The sequence below is a fragment of the Vanacampus margaritifer genome, chromosome 6, assembly GCF_051991255.1.
Source record: "Vanacampus margaritifer isolate UIUO_Vmar chromosome 6, RoL_Vmar_1.0, whole genome shotgun sequence".
Taxonomy (NCBI): Eukaryota; Metazoa; Chordata; class Actinopteri; order Syngnathiformes; family Syngnathidae; genus Vanacampus; species Vanacampus margaritifer.
Genome location: NC_135437.1, coordinates 24768111 through 24794994, shown reverse-complemented (window position 1 = coordinate 24794994; position 26884 = coordinate 24768111). Strand labels below are relative to the sequence as shown.

General features: G+C 38.4%; 1 protein-coding gene across 2 annotated transcripts; it reads right to left on the bottom strand.

Moving 5' to 3' along the window:
* Nucleotides 1–446: 446 nt before the first annotated feature.
* On the bottom strand, nucleotides 447–26884 carry LOC144054150 (protein arginine N-methyltransferase 8-B). 2 transcript variants are annotated; one of them, XM_077569286.1, is made up of 10 exons: nucleotides 26103–26884; nucleotides 21097–21327; nucleotides 18385–18540; nucleotides 15712–15775; nucleotides 13837–13979; nucleotides 12343–12430; nucleotides 8280–8395; nucleotides 5232–5382; nucleotides 3448–3569; nucleotides 447–2174 (listed from the first exon to the last, which is right to left on the bottom strand). In XM_077569286.1, the coding sequence occupies exons 1-10, from the start codon at nucleotides 26169–26171 to the stop codon at nucleotides 2091–2093; spliced, it is 1224 nt and encodes a 407-aa protein (XP_077425412.1). In that variant the 5' UTR covers nucleotides 26172–26884; the 3' UTR covers nucleotides 447–2090. The 2 variants fall into 2 exon arrangements, with proteins under 2 accessions (XP_077425412.1, XP_077425411.1); XM_077569285.1 differs by having other exon boundaries at nucleotides 21097–21330; nucleotides 26103–26883.

Here is a 26884-nt window from a genome sequence, read left to right as displayed (position 1 = left end):
TTACCTGTTTTAGGTTTTACATTATGTCATGCCTCCATTTTCTGGGTGGTTTCCGACTCTTGTTGTCGTTTAGTGTCAATATATTAAACCATTTTGTTGGATAGTTGCAATTATTGACTTTTTGGAGACAGTCAAATTAGTTTGATTGTAAAGAAATAATGTATTTGCATCAGATGCACCTAATCTACTTGCCAAGTATTTTATACACATTGTACCCCTCATTCTTTAATGTAATAATAAGTATGTTATATCGTGTGTATGTGATTTTGGAATTAAGATACCACTGTATTGTTAGTCTATTTGCCTCACTGGTTCACAACCACCACTGTCTTGCACTTCACTTTTATGTATACACTGAGATATTTAATTTGTGTAACAAAAATAAACAATTGGGTGTTGTTCGTAGAGGGTGACAGTTTTGACTTTTCACAGCATCAACCAGTGGATGATTTTGCACATTGCAGTTTATTCCATTTTTAGGACATCATAACAACATATGAAACATATTTGAATTGAATATAAATAAATAAATAGTGGAAGATGCATAAAAACCTTTATTATATTTACGTATTGACCATAACTCTTTTTGTTTGTTTGTGAGGAAATTGATCAGACACTGGAGAGTTCTCAATATAGTTTTTACCTGAAAATATTACTTTTAACAACATATACTACGGTCTGTACTTACAGTAGCCAGCCAGCCACCTGTGCAATGAAAAGGGGTTAAAGAGCTGTTCGGATTTAGAAAACAGCTAATTGATCAGTCTAGAATCATTCGTCACCTTTTTTTAAATTATGCATGTTTTATTCATCAAGCCTTTTCAGGCTTTTATTAAAAGGTCTTCAGTTGTACATCTGAGCCACGTTCTGCAAGATACTCATCATTCATCTTACTAATTAACAAAGCGCAAGTGTACAGCCTGTTGTATTTAACGCATACACTTAAATAGTTATATTTACCAGGTTTACTTTTTTGGGGGAGAAAACCATATAACGCTAAAAGGTTTGACATGGCTAACTAAAGTGTACCATCATAAATCAAGTCATGTACAGTAGCTGCAGCATTGAGAAATAGAATCAAGAACACTTGGGAACTTGGTCAAGGCATTAAGGGGTAAAAGACTCTCCAGTTACTTGGATAGGAGATCCAATACAAGAGCGATATTAAAGAAAAGCCTCACAATGCTTAGTTTTGATTGTGTTATATGTGTATTATTATTATTATTATTATCGTTGTAGTTTCCATTGGCATAGAAAGACATTGCATCGTACTTATTTTTGTCCAGCAAATCTTTTTTTTTTTTTTTTTTTAATACAGCTCTTGTACCGGATCTGATCACATTACATTATACATTTGTAATTACTGGAAAAGCAGGTCAAACACTGCCAAGTAAAACTGATGACATGGGGAACAATCATATAGAGTTCAGCAACAGTTTCACCTTTGACACGGTCCATCACGCGAGGTATTAATTAGCACTGACTGTACACCAACTATTCAACACATTACTTCTCACATAACAAACACACATATAGAGAGTAGCCCTGCTGCATGTACAATTCCTGCAGCAGGTTTTGTCCTTGGCTGAGGTGCTCAGATGAATATTTTAATTTATTTATTTTTTACAATTACTGAGCCCGAACTGATAACAACTACAAACTAAATGGTTTATCTGACAGCCGTGTCAAACCCAACCAAATTAAAAACGTCTCACAAACAAACTGTGGACAATAAAGTCATTTCATTGACTTCTACCCCCGGCTCATTGAGGTCCAAGTTATGGTCCGAAACAAACAACACAGGTACATCACTCCATTTCACCAACACATAGAGAAAGAATCTAACTTTGAACATGTTATAAAATTCACCCACCACACATCCACATACATAGACTATTACATTCAAGGTTGTTTAACAGTCTGTGCCATGGCTTCCTGTCTTAGCAAGTTGGTAGTGGGGCCACGTCTGTACTTTCTTTGCCCCATCCTTCCGTCCTCATTGCATCTTTTGTATAGAGTCTGGTCCTTGGAGGTTCCTTAGACTTCCTCTGCTCCTCGCAGGTGTCTTTAATCCCGGTTTCCCGTAAAACCTAACGCATCTTGTAGTCGTGGGCTATAGCTGCCTCGCACAGTTGTCCTTTGAAATCCAGCTCAAAGGTGAAGTCCAAGTCCCGCTGCAGGCAGAGAGGGAAAAAAAGACAACCAAACCTTTTAAGTGAAAATACTGGAGGGGAAAATGTAAAGTTGTGGTCGGATCACATTTTAAATTTAGTCACATGACAGTAAAGTTCTTAGAACTGAAATTTGGATTAAAAGAATCATTGAGGTTCTGGTTGAAGAAGAAATCTACTATTACTACTTTTCCTTTCACACATCCAAAGCACTTAGGACAGGGGTGTCAAACCCATATTAGCTCAGGGGCCACATGGAGGAAAATATATTAGCTGGTAGGCCAGACCGGTAAAATCAATCATGGTATATAAGTTGAAAACAATTGCCGTCAGTTATACACAGATTTTCGCTATTTGCAGGCCAGCCCTAAATAGTGGAGCTCAACTGTAAATGATTGTTCCAAATATTAACACTAATGCAAATGGAATGTGGCAACACTTTGCCCGTATAAGTTTCGAGTGTGTTATATCTTCCTGTTTTGCATCTACAGTATATTGTTCCCAGAATGCATTGCATGGCGCATATACCATATATATGATACCATGGCTTGAATACCATGACTAGTACTGGGATATTTTGGTAACGTAGCACCCCTAACTGTGTGTATTATGTTCTATATTATAACACATTTTTGGAAACTTAATATATATATTTATGAGATCTTCGCAATAGTCCTCCAAATCGTCACATGCTGTTTGTATCAGAGAGGAGGATTAGAGTCCAACAAGGCCTCCACCACTTTCACCCCGTTCCATTGGTTCCGTCTTCAATTCCGCGGGGGCAGCAGCTTTAGCAGGGAAGCCCAGACTTCCCTCTCCCCAGCCACTTCAGCCAGCTCCTCCGACGGGATGCAAAGGCGTTCCCAGGCCAGGCGAGAGACGTACTCTCTCCAGCGTGTCCTGGGTCGTCCCGAGGCCGGTAGGACATGCATGGGAGGTGCCCAGGAGGCATCCGAACCAGATGCCCGAGCCACCTCAACTGGTTCCTCTCAACGTGGAGGAGTAGCGGCTCGACGCTGAGTCCCTCCCAGATGACCGAGCTTCTCACCCTATCTCTAAGGGAGAGCCCCGCTACCCTGAGTGTGCGGATCCGCACACTCTACTATAAAGGGAAGATAAAAACTGATCGCTGCAGTCAGTGTAAAACAGTCAGGGCTCTTCCTACTCATTTGGGCATTGGTGGAGCAGGCATGATGTAGAAAAAGCTTTAATAATTACCTTTTTAATCAGCACAGTGGCACTTTTAGCTGAGAAAGAAGTTTTATGTAACACTTACAATATTTTTGTCGTTTGGTTCCATTGCAATGCTGCCAGTGATTTCCTCTCCTCTTCGCACAGTCAAGTAGTCCTCCAGGTAGAACACGGTCTGCTTCCAGTGGGTGTATGCAGCATTAGGAGCTGGGGAGCACACACACGCACAAAATTAAGTGTCTTTCTGCATGATTTTCTTTTACACCAAACTCATCCAATCATGCAAGGATGGATTTCAAAGTAGCATCAACATAGTGGTCAGCACCGCTGCCTCATCGTCGGAAGATCTGAGGTCAATTATCTTTTGGAGCATCTGTATGTGGCCTTTACTTGTTCTCCCTGCGGATGTGTGCTTGCTCAGGGTAGTCGACCTCCAAACTTGCCCAAAATCAGATGTAATAGACTGATGATCCACCGAGACACTAATGAGGATCGAAGATTGGGGGGAGGGGGGGGATGAAATTCAAGGCTTCGAGCCCTGATTCATTTGCTGATTACAAACTGCCTCTGACCATACGAAGGGACAACGTATGCTTCTTGGCAAAAAAAAGAAGGAAAAAAAGCATACAGGAGATACAAATTCCTTGTCAAGATTCAGATCTAAAGCCTGCAGAAGCACCATGGGCAGCTTGTCAGTCCACAGACCTCAGATTAGTGGGCTATCTGCTTATCTTAGTGTGAAGAAATGCCCCCAAGTGGCCATAATAACACTTCTGAGCACAGGATGTCAGCGTTAAATGGAGGGAAACACTTGCTTCGTTCCCATTTTTGTTTGATGTAATGACTTTGTGTGTGCTTGTGTGTTTTGTTTGTATCTCAGTGCCAAAACAAATCAGAACATGCTCTGGTGCTCCTGGCCACTGCTGACAATAGCTTGGCTAACATTCAAAATATGTGATGCACTTGACTCTGAATGTTCAGCCTGCTGTGCTGGGGCAACATATATCTTCTCTGCCTACAAACAGTTCTTTGTGTGTAATATATAAAATGACCTTTCTTCCTGTCTGTTCCTCCTCGGCCATTCGAGTGTGTAGTTTCTAAGCATATGCTTAGTGAGCTATACGGATTGGAAAATTGTAAAGATAGTAGTTTTATAAAATGAGAGCTACTATCACATGGCTATATTGATGATGAGTGATTTGGATTGGTGTATTACTTTGGTAAGCATAAAACGACCGGATGCAAATTATCATATCCCCACTAGGTGTCAGTATCAAACCACAACTACCAAGGCAAGTCTTTTATCATGTGGTGACAGCAACAAGACGTTATAAAGCTTAGCGTTGCAATTGTACTTCACAGTTATGTATACTGAGGTAATATTAGTATATCAAGTAATATTAGAAATGTCTCAGTTTAATATACTGTAATACAACACACAAATAGATGAATGAATCCCTCTGACAGGGTCAATCAAAACTAGTTAGGATTACCTTGGCAAAAAAAAAAAAGAAATACTGCGCTTGTATTGGATATCATAACAGCATATTGTGCGAGCGGCTGGCTGATGTAATTGTGTCCATGTTCTTCTAAAGATTAGATAAAATCCAGTGAGCCTGAGAAAGCAGACAAAGTAAATAATCTAAAACGTCTGGAGCTCACAATTAAATTGTACTTTAGCGAGAGAGCTGCAGATGACTCTTTTTTTTCCCATCTTCTTCACATTTATTACATCTACCCTCCAGCGCTACCTTTATTGTTGTTAAAAAAAAAAAAAAGTTACATGTATGCACTATATAATAACCAACAATTATTTAAAAAATGTTAACATCACCCCAACGACTTAAAAGAATAGCTGTGGCGTCTTACCAGTGGAGAAACCAGTCTTTTTGTGACATTTGGTGAATTCGATGTTGAAATAGGTGACCAGTGCATGAATGTAGTCGTTTCTCTGGATCTGCAGGCAGAATGCTGATGTGAAGGAGAGGTCTTCAGTCTTCACTGTGTAGATGTCCACTTCCTGTTGGCGGATAGAGAGCGATCTCTCACTTAGGCAGTAAACTCTCATGTAATTCATCACCAATCCTTGTATCCGGCCATCCCGTTGTTATACTGTAGGCCTGTACGTGGTCAACTTGTCTCCTTATTCTGGTCAAATATTGGGTTTAGCCACATATTTGTTCTAATAAATTTAATAGTTATTATACTACTGTACCATTGAGATTTTCATATCAAATAACAATATCTGACATCTTGTGCTTTTTTAAGCGTACATTAAATACTGAAGAACACAAATGAATGCTACTTAAACTCATTTTCTGTCTTGCCATAAACTAATTATGAGTGATCCTGCAGGATTAGCAATCTGATGACCATGGCACTTTCAAACTGACCAGTGTGAGCTCATACATATTCCAATTTCAGTGTGCTGATTTTCATTGTGTTTGTTTGCAATGCTGAAAGAATTCCAGAGTGAAACTGCAGTTCGTCCATAACATGAACGCCAGCATCAAGTAACAAGTGTGAAATTCCTGATTGTTGCTCTTTCATTACGATGATATATTAACTGTGAGCCTGTTATAGTTTTGGTGTGAGAATGTGTGCTGAAATGATATTTATTGACTGTCAATAAAAACAAAGCATTATTAGTGTTGAATATGACTGATGTTTTTAATTAATATCAGCACACAGCGGTCACATTTCAAAGTTTAGAATACAATTCTTCACAATCATTCTCATGCGCGCATACAATCGTAATGAGGTCAATCAGTTAAAATAGAACTTCACTTGGGTGTTATTTGTTTTCACAGTGCTTGTGGCTATGCACAAGCACTCTGTAATATTTCATAATTTGCATCAAATGTTGGTTTATATCAAATAATAGAAAAGAGCAAGCAAACAGAGAGCACTGATTGATTAGTCATATCACAAGACAGGATGGAATCTTGTTGAATCAATTGTTAGCAATAAAAGATTGTGACTTGCAGGGAGAACACGGGTGACAAAAGTTCAGAATTGCAGCTTTTATTTAATGGTATTTATTTACATCTAGATGTGTTTAAAAAAAAAACTGCAGAGCACCTTTTTATGAAGACCCCCACTTTGCAAGTGCGTAAAAGTACTAGAATGGATATTAGTAAATGCACTTTAAGTTGATCACATGTGGAAAAATAGGCCTTTACTGCAGCCTCTATCAGTTCTTGTTTGTGTCTGGGGGTTTCTACCTTCAGTCTTCTCTTCAGGAGGTCAAATTCAAGCTGTTCGTTCCAATACTTTTGCTCAACTGAAAATTGGGTGGCTTCAAACAAAAGGTACTCTGTCCTGAGTTGTTTAACACATCTAGATGTAAATACTAAAATAACAGCTGGAATTCTGAAATGTTCTCTTTGATCTGCAACCTAAATGTCTTCAGTATACAACAACAAAGAAACTCAACTTGCTGATCTAAAACTTTTTTTTCATAGTTTTCAAACCACTAAAGTTAAATTAGATCATTTAACTCTTTGACTGCCAAAAACGTTAAATGACGTTTAGTAAAAACCTACGGAGGGCCGTCAAGGACGTTAAAAGACGTTCTCCAATTATTTATTTTTTTTTGGGGGGGAAACGGGTGGAGGAAAGCCTTGGCCAGCTGTGGTGAAAGTTTCAAGCAGATCTAGTTAGCCTAATGACTATTTTTGGCCCCTAGATGGCAGCAATGATTCTCTTTTGACAAGATTGGGTAGGCGTCAGTCGAAGACGTGAGGCGGAGCTAGAGCGGACAATGGCTGGGGAAGGGAAGAGAACATGGCGACCGGTTGCAAGCAGCCTACGCTCGAGCAATTTTTTTCAAAGACGAAAAGCATCGACCAACGCTAAAGAGCACATTGATGACGACGATGATCATCATCGATGATGATGATGATGGTGACTCCGAGGTTGACGCCGAAGTTGGAAGCGCTGACGCGGCGGCTATGACGACGTCATAAAGGTTCACGGGCTAGCGATGCTAACACCGGAAAACACGGAGCACAACCGAGCACGCTCAGGCGGACGTTCAATCGGACGACGAAGAGTACCCCGAGTCCAATGCATATTCATCGGAGGAGTGGGTACAGTCTGCTACTTGCTATTCCCCGGAAAAAAAGGCCGTCAAGAAAGTGTAACGTCTGCACGCGAAACGGACAATCTGTTGTGCAAATCCTGCTCCCTCTCCTTGCACGCAGGGCAGTGTTACAAAAAGAAAAACTGTATTTGAAACATCCACATAATTTTAAGTAGTACCACAGTTGCACACATTTGTAAATAGTTTGCGAAATTGTTTTGTCAGATTGTTACACTGTTGAATGGAAATAAACGTATTTTGCAATCTAAAAACACTTTTTCATTGTTGGTGGTAGTGTTTTACAGAAGTAAAGCACTATTTAGGTGTTTGTGGCATCATTCATGGACAAAAAGAAGTGTAGAATTCACTAGAGTGCATGAAATAACATCGTTTCACAAAAAGCTCTTTTTCTCCGCTTTTTGTTTCAAAACAGAGCATTTCGGTGAAACTAACCATTTTCTATTGTTGATAACTGAAGAACGGAATAAGGTAGAAACAAACTTTTTTTTCTGATGAAAGATGAGAGTTCAATCTTTCATTTGGTAGTATATGTGTTTCCATAGTCCAAACACAACATTTTCTGTGGACCTTGAAAATGGTATTATGCATGGATACATTGGTTTTAATGCTGAAATAACATTTATATTATTTTGATCAGTACACTTGGTCATTTCCATTGTTTGATTCACAAATGCCCTGAGATTGACTGGGGTCCAGTTGAGGGCATGGTCCACTTTTTGTGCCATCGGCTGGGATCGACTCCAGCCTCTGCTTTATGCGACGCTAAACAGCAGGCTAAAAAAATGAATGAACTTAAACGGATTTTGACCTACCTTGACCAGGCAGGAGTTGGTCACCACCTGCTTGGGGTCCACTATGTCAACCAGAGGCTCCTTCATTGCCACATTGCGGATGCAAGTCATGTCGAAGCCATACACATTCTCCCACCCTTGAAAAACAGCATAATTACTCTAGTATGTTAAACGTTAAAATATGTGCAACTCATTCAAATGGCTGCTTGGCGATTGTTTTAGTGTGTGTTGAAAAGCCTGTTGAGCTATACAGTGCAGTTATAAAACCACAACTGGCCGGGTTGTTTGTCACCGAGTTTCTCAATATGTAGAGCTCTCAATTCCTTCAGTTAGATTTCGGAAATTTGGAAGCAGTTTTCTTTAATTTCATGCACATAGGTCAAATAGTTTGTCAACATGAAGCTATTTAAACGCTGATTTCACAATCTTTGCAAAAAAAAAAATGCAGGATAGGAGATTGCTGTATAGTAATCATATGAACAAACAACTCTATTTATGAGCCAAACTAATGAGCAAACATTTTTGGTGGAGTCGATGAAAATGTGCGGGTCACGTAGGTTTGACATTAAGATTAATGATTCTCCTTATCATAAGACAGCACTTTGCTCAGAGTAGCAATAATGAGAACAGCGTTTTGACTGGAGTGTTACATCAGGCCACTTCTACCTCAGTGAAAAGGTCAAACGAGGCCATCTGCCCGCAGAAGGAGGAGACGAGTGCAGTTTGTGCGCCGCTCGTTTCAGTTCGCCCATGTGTGAAATTCACATTTACACAACTCCACTGCATTAAATAAATAAATAAATAGTATCTGAAGAGTAAAAATATTCTGACGTCCCAGCAAAGCTGCGTGCGGGCTGCCCTAATACAGTGACACTTCCACGCAACGAGCCGCACGCTGCAAATTGCATGGAATATAATTATCACGCATCTTAGCAGTTACGTAAAGTGATACAGAAATAAGAAAAGTCAACTTGCTTGCTTGCTACCTTTCTTGATGGAGCGTATGAATCTGTATGTGCCACCTCCTGTCAAGAGTTCTACATACAGCATATTGAGCTAGGATTTTTATTTATTTTTATGATTATTTCATTTTTTAAGGATGTTCTGGAAGTCAACCCCCAATTATTATTATTTTTTGACAATATGTTCTATGCAGCTCCACTGGTCTATATATGGTATTCTGGTTAATATAGCGTTAGTGGAATATGAGTTAAGCAGCAAAATCTAGCCGTTTTTATCCATCTCAGGGGGCGGCCATTTTGCCACAGGCATTGACTAATCACAGCTCACCTGTTTTCTGAAGCTGAGCTGTGATTGGTTGTTACCTGAGACCTGAGCAACATTGATGTCCTCTTCAGTCGACAGCAAGATGGATTAAAAAAAAATCCACAAATGTAATATTAATCAGAATGTCATGTTTAGACTAGTGAGGTCACATGTAACATATCATCAAGAAATATTTAAGGTTGACTTCCACTTTAAGTTGTGTTGGAAATCCAAAAATGACATCACATATGTACAAAATTTGCTCATCTGTATTGTTATTTTTGTTTTAAGATATTTTGTCTTGCTGACATTTTTGCAGTGTAAGAATTGGAAGTGGTAATTTTTGACTGATTAATTGAAGCTCCATCATTTTCTTATTAGATCTTAGACATTTTTTAATCCAGTACTGGCAGTAGAAGAACAGTTATTTGTTTGCTAATAATTATTAAGATGCACACGGAAAAGATGGGACACGTACTGTCTGATAGACACTACTTAACTTATTTTGCTGAGATGATTGAAGCGAGATCAACGAATGTCATCACCTGGCATATTTCATGAATTGTTGACTGGCAGTTGAATAAAGGTTCCTCCACAGCTATTGTAGTTTAGTTGCACACCAAATGTGTTGCAGAAGGTCGTTATGACAACTTCAAATTATTTATGGTTAGCGTTTCACTTGTATGAAATATGGAGTACAACAAAGGCGTTGGCACACTTCTTTTCGCCCTCCTTGTGATTTTGGAGTGAGATGATTCAGGATGGAAAGGCTTGTTAACTGATATTAACCATCGTCAAAGGGTAAGCATAAACACCAGTCCAAAAATAATTTGTAGGGCTGAAATTGCTGCATCCTGTTGACATTGTGGATATGTGCAATTTTTTTTTTTTTACTCCCTTACTTTGCAGTACGCTAACTATGGCAATACATACTTTTTGACTCAAAACATACAGCGGGCAGTGACTACTAGGGATGGGCGAGTACCGATACAAGGCACATTTCATGGTATCGGTACTCGCGACGGAGATCGATACTGGTATTGGCCCACACTCTTGTGGGCATTTTTGGGTCAGGAACTGTCAGAAAGACAGCGGGGGAACGAATGTTTTGTTCCGTCTCGTTCGTTTTCTGTGTGTCTCCTTATTTGTTAACACTTGTTCCGTTCATTACTTCTGGCAACGCCATTTTGGCGTTCGCTACTGAGAATAAGTAAGTACTCTTGTCATGAGTAATATTAGCTTTTATCTGGTTCAATGTGTGTTGTATATGTTGCAGCTCACGTAACTTCGCAGAGTTTAATTGCCTCGTTTACGTCGTGGAGCTGAGGTGCTAGAAATAGAACGGTGCCTGTTTACGGCCGCTTCAGTCAGCGTAATTCTTCTAAGTTAACTCATTCACTGCCATTGACAGCAATAGATGTCAAAAATTAATTTGAACTATTTCTATTAGTTTAACATTTTTTTCCATTTTTGTTAACAAGAGTATGAAAGCCTAGAATTTTTATTTGTACATTGAGAACAGATATAAAATTTGTGATTAATCGTGAGTTAACTAGTGAAGTAATGCGATTAATTACGATTACAAATTTTAATCGCTTGATGCCCCTAATTTGTAATAATCTTTTCTTTTAATATATATATATATATATATATATATATATATATATATTTTTTTTAATAATCTTCTTTTTTTTTTTTTAAAGAAAAGATTATTAAAAATTAGGGGCGTCAGGCGATCACAATTTTTTAATCGTAATTAATCGCATGACTGCACTAGTTAACTCACGATTAATCACACATTTTATATCTGTTCTAATACAATAAAAAATAATCTAGGTATTCATATTCTTGTTAACAAAAGTGGGAAAATGTTTAAAACTAATAGAAATAGTTCAAATGAATTTTTGTCGTCTATAGCCGTCGATGGCAGTGAATGAGTTAATGTGGACAACACTACAGGAACTAAAGACTGAAATGGTTATTTTGCATGTATTGACAGCCACAAAGCACATAAGTCTTCAGTTGTACTCAGCAATTTAATTAGCTCTGAAGTGCAGAAATATCTTTGTATCGTCATTGACTGCACAGCTATGAGATGAATGATGAACGGAGAACGTGAAACACGAAACGTAAATACAGAACAGCCTTCCAAATTAAAAACATGGATTTCAAAGCAAGATATAATTAAACATCACACACTAAACTGTTTGAGGAATTTTTAACATGGAAGATATGACTAAATTACTTGAAGCGCCACAGTATTGTATTGAATTGAATTCTTTGCACTTCACTTAAAAATAAGTTGTAAAATCCCATATTTTGATTGGGACTTTTTTTCTGGCCGCTGAATTATTTGTTTAATCGTATTTATCGTTTTTTTTTTAAATTAACGTTATTGTGTGATCTATGCAAAATTAGTTTTATGAGCAAACTGAAAATATATAATTGCCGTTGATTTCATTCAATTTTATGGAAATTTGCTATAGTTGGAATTTATATATCATTAAAAAAAATCTGTAGTTTTTTGGGGGGAATTTTATGTATCATAAGTAGGCTACTAATGGTTTTGGCATTTGGTAATGGTAAATACTGAAGATTTGAGTATCAGTGTCGGTCTAAAAAAAAAGTGGTATCGAACATCCCTAGTGACAACATTTTTACTATTTTGCTTCTATTCACCACCACAATTGATATGAACTAAAACAAGCAAGGACTTACTAAATCCAGTCTACACTTGTAATCACATGTTGATTGTTTAAGACAACATTATCAAATTTGGTACATAATTATAACACACATATACTTTCATTGCACTTACAATGGATTTTGAAGTCTTTATACTGCCTGTCCTCGATGGCCAACACATACAAAGAGGCACGATCGGGAAACATGAGTCCACCTGGTTTCTTTGAGACAAAGGAGAAAGAGCACACTTTTATGTAAAGGGTCAATTATGTAAAAAGCTGCAATCTGTTGTGACAGGATTCACAGCCATTCATCATCTGGTGTGGAGATGTTTCCTCTTTTTTTTTTTGGTGTCAAATCACACGTCTTGAGATCTTAATGTGGTAGGGAAACAAAGGGTATATCTTTCTAGGTTTTACTTGGAATTAATTATCTCCGTTACTGCCATGGCATCTTTTATTCACCCATTGTATTTTAACGGTCTATATTAGATTTGATGTGACAAAGGCTTTGATCATTCACGTCATCTTTGAAAACGTTCTATTTCCTAAGATCCGCCATGTTTTCATGTAATTTGACACCCTGGGAGCCCATTGAAAAGAGATACAATGCTGCCATCTGCTGGCCATAGTATAGAAGCAAAATAGTAAAAATGTTGTCACTAGGGATGTTCGATACCACTTTTTTTTAAACAGACACCGATACTCAAATCTTCAGTAATCACCGATAATGTACTACAATACCTTATTACATTATAGGGGATTTATTACATTTTCAGGTGGATCTTTTTTCCCTCCTCAAAACTGACAATGTGAAACTTGAAAGATAATGAAGTCAGACTCAGGAGTTGAGTTCACCCCCAAAGTGTATTTTTAACAGTGCCTGATTTAAATTGAGGTCAGTTGTTGGAGTTATTTGACAGAGTTGATGTATTTAGTGTTAAATCAACTCTGCAGATAGTTAATCAATTTATGTTCTGTCCACTTGATAAGAACCGCTCTGGGGTGATTACATTTTCAGGAAATTATCACATTGTAGGGTACTACAATGCTTTATACATCCTAGTAAATTAACTCTTTTACCGGCAAAAACGTTTAATGACATATACTAAAATCCAAATGAATGCCACCAAAAACGTTAATTGACATTTACTATGTTTTTTTTCTTCTTAATGGGCAGTGCAATGTCTGTGCATTGCTGCCTTGTCATTGGGGGTTGTAAAATCTCCAAACACCCACTAACTATGGCCAGCAGATGGCAGCATTGTATCTCTTTTCAATGGGCTCCCAGGGTGTCAAATGACATGAAAACATGGCGGATCTTAGAAAATAGAACGTTTTCAAGGATGACGTGAATGATCAAAGCCTTTGTCACATCAAATCTAATTCACAGAGCGTCACTAAACAAAAAATATTAGCGTCAAAGTCAGTTTGTCAAGCTTGTTTTCACCTTATCTTTTCAATTTTCGCTCAATGTTACTCAAATTACCTATTTTCAAATGGTGATTACTAAAGCGCGGAATAAGATAGAAACATACTTTTTTTTTCCTAATGAAAGAATGGAACGCAATCTTTCATTTGGTACCCCCAAAAAGTTCCTGTTCAATTGTGTCATGAAGAGTGCATACCAGCCACTTGTCCCTGGCAAAGATGACGGTGTTCAGCATAGATTCATAGAAGAGACAATAGCCCATCCACTCGGATATAATGATGTCAACTTCCTCCACAGGCAGCTCCACCTCTTCCACTTTTCCATTGATGATGGTGATCACTAAAACACATTTTGAAAATCTCGTTAAAAAAAAAAAATGCTGATTCTCTCTTGCCATCCAAAAACCTTGACTCCATCATAATCGTAGTAAAATATTATATATGCTATTCTGAAAGGAATGAATGCAGATGTCAAGACTGAAGATACAGTATAGAAAAACTTTATGTGGAAACATGTGAGAAGAGGAGAAATGAAACCACAACGATGGAGCGCTTATACAAAATTTGTACCAGTGTGGTGTTCTTATGGAAATGTGTGGCCCAGCTGGAGTTTCACCAGAGAGCTTTTGGTGGTTCTGTTTCAGCGTTTTGAGGCTTGATACAAAGGCCTGTCTCAATAACATCTGAATCCAAATACTCATCAGGGTGATTGTTTTCTTTGTCTAAAATTGTCCATTTTTATAATACGGAAAATCTGATTGTATTCTTGTCCCACTCAATTTCATGTGCATGTTTGTGATTGAAATATAGTACTGTACAGTATAGTGTTAATGCTTTCAGGCTGTTTGATGGCGCTACTGCATTGGAGTCAGTAGTTTGGCAATGCATTTTTTTTTTCAAAATGGGAAGGGGAAACTTGTTTGCTTTACAGAGATACAGACTGTGCATTTCCATACTGTGGAAATATGATGTGGAATTGATTTCAGTTAAAATGCTGAGTTATGAGATCCTATAACTACTCTTGGCTCTTGCTTCGGTTTCTCCCATCCCTATGTGTTGCTACCAAAACATTACACTACATTCACTGACAAGCACTTTTCCAACACACTATAAATCAATTTTAAACAATCTGAAAGTTATTATTTACACATTATTTGTACATTTGACAAAGAAGTACATACAAAGATTGTTTTTGTCCTGCTAAATCAATTCATTGGCTCATTGTAAACCTGTAAATCAAAGGATAAAACACAAACGTATATATATATATATATATATATATATATATATATACATACATTAGGGGTGTGAATTGCCTAGTACCTGGCGATTCGATTCGTATCACGATTCATAGGGCACAATTCGATACCGATTAATCCCGATACGAATCTATAAATTGATTATTGCGATTTTTTAAAAAACTCAAATTTAGAAAACACTAATCAGTAAACTTCTTCATGTAAACTGTAAGATTTGTATGAAAATGTATTTATTTCTCTGAAAATCAGGCTTATAACTGAGCCACTGCATTTAACAAACAGGTTGCAGCCTGTTTCATGTTTGAACAGCGCTGAAATCAAATATTAAGGCTTAATGTTCCATTAATATAACATTCTTCCATGTTTAATGTGTGAATCCTAACCCTATGTAAGACGTTTTGTTGAATATTCCCATAAAAAAAAAAGTTTAAAAATCAATTTGGCCGATAATTGCGCACTGTAATATCGCGATATATACACCCCTAATATATATATATATATATATGTATATTTCCCACACAAATAATATAATACTGCTAGATTTTAACATATTGATACTGTCAGAAAAGTTTTAATTAGACTTTTAATTAGGTAATATTTTTAAAAAATAAATCAAATCAATTTTGTATTTTTATTTTAGGAAAATTTGATAATTTCCCGCAGCACCCTGGTTGGAATCACTGGTCTACTCTATACAGCCATAAACCTATGTAACTCTTACATGGGAGTTTCAGTTGCACAATGGTATCAATTGCTGTCAGAGCTGTCAGAAACGGATTTTGCATTGTCATCAGAAAGTCGAGTAGCTCTTACCGCTGTCAAGGTGGTTGGACTTGATGATCCTTTCTGAGTATTCTGAAATACTGGAACATTCAATCTGGGGGAAGACGGGAAAAGAAAAAAAAACATTTTCAAAGAAGTCTGTCTGTCATTTAGAAAAGACATTATTTCATTGAGCATTAGGACACATAGGGGTTACATTCTCAACTGTTACAAAAATCAACTGCACATTGTGTTCCATCTTTCTGGAGTAATTTAGGAAATTCAACCACCATACGACAGCAGAGCCATCTGGTCAGCATGAAGACATCAGAAGAGGAAAGAGACGTATGAAGTCTTGATGCCTTGTAGTGAAAGACATCAAGCGAGGTCTCACCGAAAGCCTTTTGGTAAGAATACATAGAAGAATAAGATCTTTTGTTTTAGGGAAAGAAACTGATGAGCTTAAGTATCTGAGGAACCCCCAACTGTGAAGCAGACCACAATGGATTTCCTCTCGGGTATTGTTTTTAAAAATAAAGATCCAACCTCCACTTTGAAGTCTTTCCTCTCTGTGATTTCCTCAATAATTCAAGACAGATTATCAGCATACATACATCATTTTGTCAGTATTATTTTTCTATCAATTAAAACATTGTAACAATTATAATTTGAATAATGTTGTATTTTGTTAATACCATTTGATTATTTATTTATTTTTAATAGCAAATTTTGGGGAATTGTCACTTTCAGATGTATTATTAACAATATATTTACTGTATTGACTAGAGAGGGCGTTTTGAATTATTCTCTGTCTGCAAGGTTTGAAGACATTTTCTATACAACTTCATTTATATTTCAGATTTATACAGTAGTTATGTCTAGTACTAATTTGCGGTGGTGAACAACCACACTGCATTAAGAAGTGTCTCCAATATTTTGTCTGGATTATTTTGCCATTCTTATATTGTGATACAAAAATCATACTATGCAAATAAAAACTATTATATACAGTGTTACACATTAAAGATGTCATTAGATTCAAATGTATGCACTGTCCTGTGCAATTTGTGCAGTGGAACACAACTGTACGGAAGAGGATTAGGGCCAGTGAAGGGGAAAGAACAAAAAGGTTGGCAGGATTCTGACTTTACTCTCAGAATTCAGATTTTAAAGTGAGAATTCTGACTCTTAAGTGAGAATTCTGACTTTATTCTCAGAATTCAGACTTTGTGACTTCCCCCCCAACAATTCGTAGCTCTATGTCACAAAGTCAGAATTCTCACTTTTTTGATTGAATTCTGAGATTAAAGTCAGAATTCTGAGATTAAAGTCAGAATGCTGAGAATAAAGTCAGAATTCTGAGATTAAAGTCAGAATGCTGAGAATAAAGTCAGAATCCTGCCCCCCCCCCCCCTTTTTTTTTCTTCTTCACTGGTCCTAATCCTCTTCAGTACAACTGTAAACAACAACCCTGTTTTAAAAAAAATAATAATGTTTTTTTTTGGTGTGTGTGTGTGTTAGGAGACAGATATTTCCATTAATCTTTACAGAAATGCTGGCATATGAACCATGGCATTTTGATCCAAATATGAAGAAAATGCATCTCCCCCGTTTTTGTTGTTGTTCATCTTCCACAGACAGCAGATGAAAGAGTCTTGACCATCTATTCCTAATTTTTTAAATCATTCCCAATGAAACAGAACTGGCCTGCTACTAACATTACACATTTGTTCTGCAGTGCACCCAATAGCTGTCATCATAGATGGATTTACCACTAAACAAGTTTGTTTCTGCTTTGGCTAGACTAATAGTTTGCTAAAAGTTCCAAAGTAAATTGTAATTTATCATCTGATGAAAGGATGCAAATGGAAAGCACATGCGACCTTATGGGATCAGACTTATATAGTATAGTACGTCTCTCTATCTAGCACCTGATTTATTGGCACTCGTGAATATCAATTTCTTCTTTTTCTTCTTCTTTTAAAAGTGCACACATGATCGTAAAGTGTTAAATTGGCCTGGAGCCCGGCCTTTTCACCTCAGTGGTCGGCTCAGCTTTCACTTGATGCCTTATTAACTTTTGAAAAGAGCGGTGTGATATGGGCCTGACTTTTGTGTAGATTGTCATGCTTAAAAAGCCCTCATAGTCATTTTTTTGGTGTGTTTGAGTACAGCCAGATGGGCATCAGTGACACAAAAATGAGCCGAAGCAGAAACATAAATGCGAGAGAGAGAGAGAGAGAGAGAGGAGAGAGAGGCAGATACACACGCAAGTGCATAATGTCAACCAGTACCTTACAATTCTCTTGGCAATTCTAAGTTAATCATTCCTCCCCTGAAGCAAATATATACTCCCTAGCGTGCTCCCAAAATAGGATCCATGTGGTGATCCTAAGCTCGTGGTGTGTATCCTCAGACACGACCTGACTAGCAATTACTTGTGCCCCCGGTGCGCGGTGACAGAACGGGCTCTTAAATCCTTTCTGCATGGCATGCGTACTGGCCTGAGAGGGCCGTAACACTTTTATCACCCGCCTGAGAAAGGAGATTCCTCTAAGATTATATAGTAAGCCTGACCCGTGGCGCAGCGCTTCAAATATATGTCCAGATACACATGGAACATGTCAGACAGAGAACCACATAGCGCTTCCAAGATGGGCTCCAATATGGGATTACGTAGAGCCTGATACACCTCCATTGTAAATACAATCATGTGTTACTTACCCCATACACGTGCTTTGCTCCTGCTTTGGCGGCAAACATGGATAAGATCCCAGTTCCGCTTCCGACATCCAGGACTATTTTGTCCTTGAACACATGCTTGTTGTGGTACATGGAATTGCGGTAGGTGAGCGTTCTCACTTCATCCTTCAGCATCTCCTGGTTTAATTGGACAGCAAAACAAGGTCAGGAAGACGCCGTTGAGGGGACGCCCTTGGGAACATGGCAATTTGTTTCCCTGGATTTAAAATACATAGTGTGACGACTGCGCTTGTGGATTTGTGTGTTCTTGTATTATATCTGAGTGGCGTGGTTTTACGTACAAATCAATAAAAGCTGTTTCCCATGAGCTTCCCGTGAATATATCCATTTCTGTCTTTTCTCTATTTCATATTGGGAGGTGTGGTCAGAATTGACATAAATGTAGTTGTCTCTGCTCCTAACTCATTAGAGAAAAAAAAAAAAGGGATGTCGCAAGTCAAGTTTACTTTCTCTTTTAGTGCAGCCTTTCTAATACTTTCAAAACAGTCTTTTCTAATGAATTCCACTAACTGCTGGGGGAAAAAAGTTAACCTTTATCTTCATAAAATGAAATGTGTGCAATAAAGAATGAAAGAAGGGATTTCAATACAGACGCTCCCCTACTTACGAACATTCGAGTTACGAACAACGGTACATACGAACATGTCTGCGCGTACAGTATGTCGAAAAATGTTCGGAAAGAGATGATGTAAGTTAGATTTTGTATTGCGCGTAGTGCTTCTTTCCGCCGCTAATACCGACGATTGGCGCTGTGAGAGCTCATTGGAGGCTGAACAACGTGGCGAGGAGGAGGAGGAAGAAACGCCGGTCCCCATGAAGGAGGAAATAACTTTTGAAGCCGATTCCAGCGACGACGAAGAATCTCTCATGATATGAAATCCTCCTCTTCCTCCTCCTCCATCATCTCCTTAAGCATCGAGTACATCTTCCAAAAGTAAGTTAAACTTCATTTTATTTATCTTATTACGTACATGTGCATACTGTGTGTGTCTCTTGCTCTCTCTCTCTAACATACGTAGTACAGTACAGTACTGTACGTATTCTCTCCATTTTATTAAAAGTTTTTTTCAGTACAAACCAATGCAGGTTACTTGTACAAGCCTTAAACATACTTATATAAACCTTCAATATACTTATATAGGCTTTAAACATAAATTATAATACAAAATATAGCACTGAAGCAACTTACGAACAAATTCACCTTAGTCTATTCTAGTTTAGTTTTCGTCCGGTGAAAAATGTTTGACAAAAATAAATTTGTTTAGTTTTCTTTGGCGAAATTAACACTAGTTGGCTGCCACTTTGAAATATGTATTACTGCTACCTATAAGACTAGAGTGAAAGAGTTTTTCTCTGCAAGTCAAAACAGACATTAGGATACTTTGTCCTTTGCAGAGTTCTGCTTTGAACCAAAGAATATGACACTGGTGTGTTTTTTGGGAACCTATCCCAGGTCATTCGCTAAAAACTTACCTATTCACTCTTTGTGCTCAGGCCAAAGTAACAAAAGTATTGATTTGCCGCCATTTTGTGGCATCTTGGTGCCAAGCAACTAGGTTGAAGAAAGTTGAGGAGCTTTATTTTAGGCAAAAGTATCATCTTGTGATATACAGACGCTCCCCTACTTACGAACATTCGAGTTACGAACAACGGTACATACGAACATGTCTGCGCGCATGCGCGCATGTCAAAAAATGTTCGGAAAGAGATGCTGTAAATTTGATTTTTTATTGCGCACCTTTTTCCGAGTACTGTAGTGCTTCTTTCCGCCGCTAATACCGACGCTTGGCGCTGTGAGAGCTCACCCAGCATTGGAGGCTCAGCAACGTGTCGAGGAGGAGGAAGAAGAAGAAACGCCTGTCGCTCATAGATAAAGCCATCGCACTCTTCGAGCAGCAAGACCCAAATATTGAACGTTGCACAAAGGTTGCAAATCAATTGAATGATGCCATACAGTGCTACCGCATCATTTATGATGAAAAAAGAAGGAAACTGTGCTATCGTAGTTAGATCGCTTCTTTCGGCCAGTTTCTAGTAAATCCTCCAAGGAAGATACTCATCAACCCTCATCTTCTTCTCCGCGACCCTCAACTTCTTCCTACATTGAAGTTACGGAGGAGGAAGTAACTTTTGAAGCCCATTCCAGCGACGACGAAGAACCTCTCATGATATAAAATCCTCCTCTTCCTCCTCCTCCATCAAATCCTTAAGCATCGAGTACATCTTCCAAAAGTAAGTTAAACTTCATTTTATTTATCTTATTACGTACATGTACATACTGTGTGTGTCTCTCGCTCTCTCTCTCTAACATACGTAGTACAGTACTGCACGTATTCTCTTTAAACATAAATTATAATACAAAATATAGCACTGAAGCAACTTACGAACAAATTCACCTTACGAACGATCGCTCGGAACGTAACTCGTTCGTAAGTTGGGGAGCGTCTGTATAGACAATTGCAAACTATTATAGGAGGGATCAGTTTAGTTATGCTTGAATGTTCACAATCCGTGACATGATTAACTCTCTATCGCTTGGAAATGGTGGGGGTTCACTGTACCTAAGTGCAGTATATTCACATAAAAATTGCACAGCAGTGAATGAAAAATTAGCTGCTATAAAAAGTCTGTGCATTTTCCATGTGCAAGTGTCTACAGAAAATAGCAACATACCTCATGGATACCAAAATGGGCGTAAGAGTCAAAGTAATAGTCTTTTGAGGTCATCTCCTCAGGATTACACAGCTTTCCCATCTTGCCCCGTCCAGGGCAGCTGGTAAGGTTGGCAGCACGTGGTGTGTGTGGTGGGAGAAGTGGTCTTGGGATGGGCTGGATGGAAGGCACAGGCTTTGGCAAAGAGGTTGGCTGAGCCGACTGCGATGAAATGATGCGCACCGGCTGTGGCTGCTAGACAAACAGACAATTATTTCAAGAAAAATCATAAGAATGCTTTGGAAGTCACCTTAACTCATTCACTGCCATTGACGGCTATAGACGTCAAAAATTGATTTGAACTATTTGTATTATTGTTTTCCACTTTTGTTAACAAGAGTATGGCAATCTAGAAAAAAAAAATGTACATTTAGAGCAGATATAAAATGTGTGATTAATCATGAGTTAACCATTTAAGTCAGCCTTTAAATTCAGGGCGTTAAATTTATTAATCGTAATTAATCGCATGACTTCACTAGTTAACTCACAATTAATCACACATTTTATATCTGTTCTAAATGTACAATAAAAAATATAGGTTTTCATACTCTTGTTAACAAAAGTATAAAAAAACATTTTTAAACTAATAGAAATAGAATAAGTTTTTGACGTCTATAGCCGTCAATGGCAGTGAATAAATTAAAAACATGCACAGGTGTAACATTCAAATCAACAATGCATGATATAAGGTAAGAAATATGTGTTGTTGGCCTTTTTTTTAAACAAGCACAACTGCCAGTTTCCTGCTCCATGTGGCTGTTTAGTGATCCCAAACAGACCACCAATTCTGGCGCATACTCCGATCACCAGCTTGAAGTCAGCCTGTCTGTCAGCACAAGGCAATATAAATTGTTGTTCTGCGCAGAAAGTATAATGCCCTGATTATCATCTCTAAGGCCTGCTGGGAAGGCTGTATTACTATCAGGCTGTGCATTTGTGAGCGAGTGAAACAGAGAACCGGTGATGAAGAAATGGATAGACAGAGCAGGTAAGTCATTCTAGTTTTGACACTTCTTCTGACCTTAATTGTTACCACTAGCAAAAGCAGGACATTGTTTTCAGCACAAAATGTCAACTTGTCCAGAGACACTACCCTGAATAAATGGCAATACAGACGCTCCCCTATTTACGAACATTCGAGTTACGAACAACGGTACACACGAACATTTCAGCGCGTACAGTATGTCGAAAAATGTTCGGGAAGAGATGCTGTAAGTTAGATTTTGTATTGCGCGTAGTGCTTCTTTCCGCCGCTAATACCGACGCTTGGCGCTGTGAGAGCTCATTGGAGGCTCAGCAACGTGGCGAGGAGGAGGAGGAAGAAAACGCCGGTCCCCATGAAGCAGGAAATAACTTTTGAAGCCGATTCCAGCGACGACGAAGAATCTCTCATGATATAAAATCCTCCTCTTCCTCCTCCTCCATCATCTCCTTAAGCATCGAGTACATCTTCCAAAAGTAAGTTAAACTTCATTTTATTTATCTTATTACGTACATGTACATACTGTGTGTGTGTGTCTCGCTCTCTCTCTCTAACATACGTAGTACAGTACAGTACTGTATGTATTCTCTCCATTTTATTAAAAGTTTTTTTCAGTACAAACCAATGCAGGTTACTTGTACAAGCCTTAAACATACTTATATAAACCTTCAATATACTTATATAGGCTTTAAACATAAATTATAATACAAAATATAGCACTGAAGCAACTTACGAACAAATTCACCTTACGAACGATCGTCCGGAACGTAACTCATTCGTAAGGTGGGGAGCGTCTGTAGACTGCTTACTGACAACATGGTGAAATTGATGTTTACATGTTTCCATCAAAATTCGAAGATGTAGGTTTGAATCTCTATTGTAACACATCCATGTGATGTTTGCATGCTTTATTGTCCATCTTACATCTCATAAAATGTTCTTGTGAAATGAAGGCTACCTTGCACAAAGTTGGATGTATCAAATTCATTACATTCCCAGGAACTTTTAAGTTGTAAGGGTACAGACGTGCACGCAGACAAGGATGTGCAAAAAAAAAAAAGTTGACCCGATCAATTATGCACACTCTAGACCTTAAGTGTAGAAGCTAGAACTTGCACTACCCATTATCTGTTTCTTCCAACTTAAATCCATCATTAAACATGTACAGTAATATCTAAGTGCATAAATGTATTGGAATGACAGAGACATCTGCTTGGCAAAGGCCACAAGTTTTGATAGAAACAGTACACATCTGGAGAACTTTAAGGTAGAGCATTATTCATCATGTTTATATTGTGAATATCTTGCATTTGATGGACTGTTATAACCTGGAGATTCTTTGTTACAGCGGCTAATACATTGTGCTGCGACGTCAAAGAGTCAAGTTGATGCGGCTTGATCCATTGCACTTTCAAAGTACAGACGCTCCCCTACTTACGAACATTCAAGTTACGAACAACGGTACATACGAACATTTCTGCGCGTACAGTATGTCGAAAAATGTTCGGAAAGAAATGCTGTAAGTTAGATTTTGTATTGCGCGTAGTGCTTCTTTCCGCCGCTAATACCGATTGCCGCTGTGAGAGCTCATTGGAGGCTGAGCAACGTGGCGAGGAGGAGGAGGAAGAAACGCCGGTCCCCATGAAGGAGGAAATAACTTTTGAAGCCGATTCCAGCGACGACGAAGAATCTCTCATGATATAAAATCCTCCTCCTCCATCATCTCCTTAAGCATCGAGTACATCTTCCAAAAGTAAGTTAAACTTCATTTTATTTATCTTATTACGTACATGTACATACTGTGTGTCTCTCGCTCTCTCTCTCTAACATACGTAGTACAGTACAGTACTGTACGTATTCTCTCCATTTTATTAAGTTTTTTTCAGTACAAACCAATGCAGGTTACTTGTACAAGCCTTAAACATACTTATATAAACCTTCAATATACTTATATAGGCTTTAAACATAAATTATAATACGAAATATAGCACTGAAGCAACTTACGAACAAATTCACCTTACGAACGATCGTCCGGAACGTAACTCGTTCGTAAGGTGGGGAGCATCTGTACTGCATCCGTGAAGTACATATTAGCCCATTGACGCTGCTGTATCATGTTTAAAGCGAAAGAAAAAAATTAGGCAATAATACTCTATGTGCTCCCACTAGTCTAATCATGAAATTAATTCAAATGAATTAAGAAGATGAATCCAACCGTTTACAGCTACTCAAGGAGGCTGACATTTCATACAGCGGCACATTTAAATGCACTGCTGTTACACCACGTCACAAAAAAAGGTGCGTTAAAGGTGCAAGGTACATAGGAATGAATACACAAGTCCATGCACGTCTTCCAAACATTCCCTGGTGCTTCTCTTCCACCAAGAACCATTCTAAAGGGAAGTAACGCTTAAACATAGTGACAAAGCAACGTTAACGCTGGCTGTATGTCTGATAATCATTGAACATTTCGTTTACGCGCTCAAACTATCTATCAAACTATCCCGTCAAAGATTGCGGCTGCATGTTGTCACTCAAAATGTAACAACGCTAAAGCCCATTTCACATTGATTTCATCCTCAAATATCTCTTCCCGATAATCATAAGGATTCTCCAATATCCAAAAGATAATCATTAAGGACCCATATCATACAACTTTAAAAAAAATAAATAAAAATTTAAGCTTTTAGCCATATTGAAATGCTATTTCCTCACTAAAATCATTCGCTGATGTGCGAGCATTTGATTAGCTAAAAAAATAAATAAAAATAATCTAAGTAAATAATGGACAAAGAAATAAGCAAAGTAAAACTGTTGATTATGATGTTCTTAAAACTTTTTTTTTTAACTGTACGGGCAAGAAAAGAAATCATTTAATACTGTTCCCATCCTTTTTTTTTTTTTACACCGCTTATCATAAATAGGGTTGCAGGTGAGTCTGTCAGCTGACTTTAAGGCGAGAGGTGGTGTACACTCTGAACTGGTTGGAGTCAATCACAGGGCACCGCTGTTCACAGTGACACTGCATGTATTGCCTTAAAGTTGTTCGACTTGGGAGGTTCCAAGTTCCAATGCATCAAAAAATATATTCAAAACAATCATATGAGTATAGGCCTATATCTATATATATAAAGATTTTTTTTTTTCTTGCCTGACAAAAGAGCCATATATGAATCATTTTTAAAATGGCGTACTGTAGTAGTTTCCAATAACCTGTTAAGTGACCTTTTGGCTTGCTGCAACTGCTTCATCTCCTGATAGAGGAATTCAAATTATCCAGCGATCCATCTGCAAAGTACCGCAGTACCATGGACAGAGTTTTAGGAGGTCTATTGAATAGAGAGGTACATTGAGCATCGTCATGTTGGGTAAAATCCAATTAGATAGAAAATAGGTTCTAATATCTCTCTCCTATAATAAAGAATATAACAACAGATTGCAAACTACACTATGTGCCTTAATAATAAACACCTCTCTGATAGTGTCATTGCCAAGTGATGATTATCTTTGTAAGGACGGAATGTGTGATGCATTTACATTAGTATGCTATGTTGTGTTAGGAGGCATAAAGATCCTATAGATGCTGTCTTCTTTTTTTTTATGGCCAACTGTTCAATGTGTAAGAAAGAGAGAGCAGACACTGATGACTTTTTGGAAGATGCATCAATTCCTCATGTTGACTTAAAACACTTAGAGCCTAACAAATCTTAGAAGCTACAACGTAAAAAATAAAATAAAATAAAAGACAAGCGTGATGTAGATCAGACGATGATGCGGGATGGACAACACTTGTCTGTTGGATGTTTTCAAATACAGTATACTCAACAAAGCTGCACAGAATGAATGGAAATCAACCTTGCAAGGAGATGCAACTTTCACACCGGAGGCAGGACCTCAGGACAAATGTGGGCGTCAGACTCCGAACAACTAAGTGCAGCGGAGCGGTTTAACACAAGAAGAAAAAAAAATCCTTCAACTGACTTACCTCAATGCTCTCAGAATCCGCCATTTTTCTCCTGAGGAGCATGCAACGGGACGAGTGCTTAATTCCCATAAGAAAAAACGTGTTTTAGGCTTGACAGGTGAGAAAGCGGCGTGCACCTCCCGCGTTCCGGACGCCTTGATTTGTCATTGAGTACTCGTCATTTTCATTCCGAATTGCAATGTTCTCTTGACATGCGGCGAAACTGCAAACAACTACACGAGCTGCCAAAGACGAGCAACGTGTTGTTGCCACGAAGTAGTGCAGATTCCATGGCACAAAAGTTTGCGATCCACCGGTGTTCTTTGTCACGGCGAAACGCGAGAAAACATGAGCTGAGATGAAAAGACGTCAAGCGATGCGCTGTCCCGTGATGATCAAGTGCAAGGAAGACGTGCGGGAGGCACTAGAAGCAGCTGCACATGACAGCGAATGCCAACCCACTTTGATTGATTCCACTACCGCAACGCTGCTTCTAAAAATAGTAACAGTGCGGTTACCTCACACAGCGCACGCACCCGCACCGCCGCTGACTACATGCACGGAAAACTGATGAGTGCGCGCTTTGATACGTGTGCCACCGTTCCGGTCCTCCGCGACACAACATCTCGTCACAACGTCTGACTGCTCAAGTTACTTCAAGTTGTCACCAAGTCACCGCTCCCTCTGGCCGCTAATGCGACTCTTCGTGATGATATATGAGCACAGATGTTGGCACGCTTCTTATGCTTCGTCTTCTATGCACAGTGTGCGCATTGTCAGAAAGCCTTTACGCACCCTGATCT

Bases quoted from the DNA above. Each gene is read 5' to 3' on its own strand.
- LOC144054150 (XM_077569285.1), bottom strand. From the start codon at position 26,171: ATGGGAATTAAGCACTCGTCCCGTTGCATGCTCCTCAGGAGAAAAATG. The intron at 18,541-21,096 runs GTATGTTGCTAT...CAATTAAACCAG, and splicing joins CCCATTTTGGTATCCATGAG to GAGATGCTGAAGGATGAAGT. The intron at 8,396-12,342 runs GTAAGTGCAATG...CTGTTTTTCAAG, and splicing joins TAAAGACTTCAAAATCCATT to GGTGGGAGAATGTGTATGGC.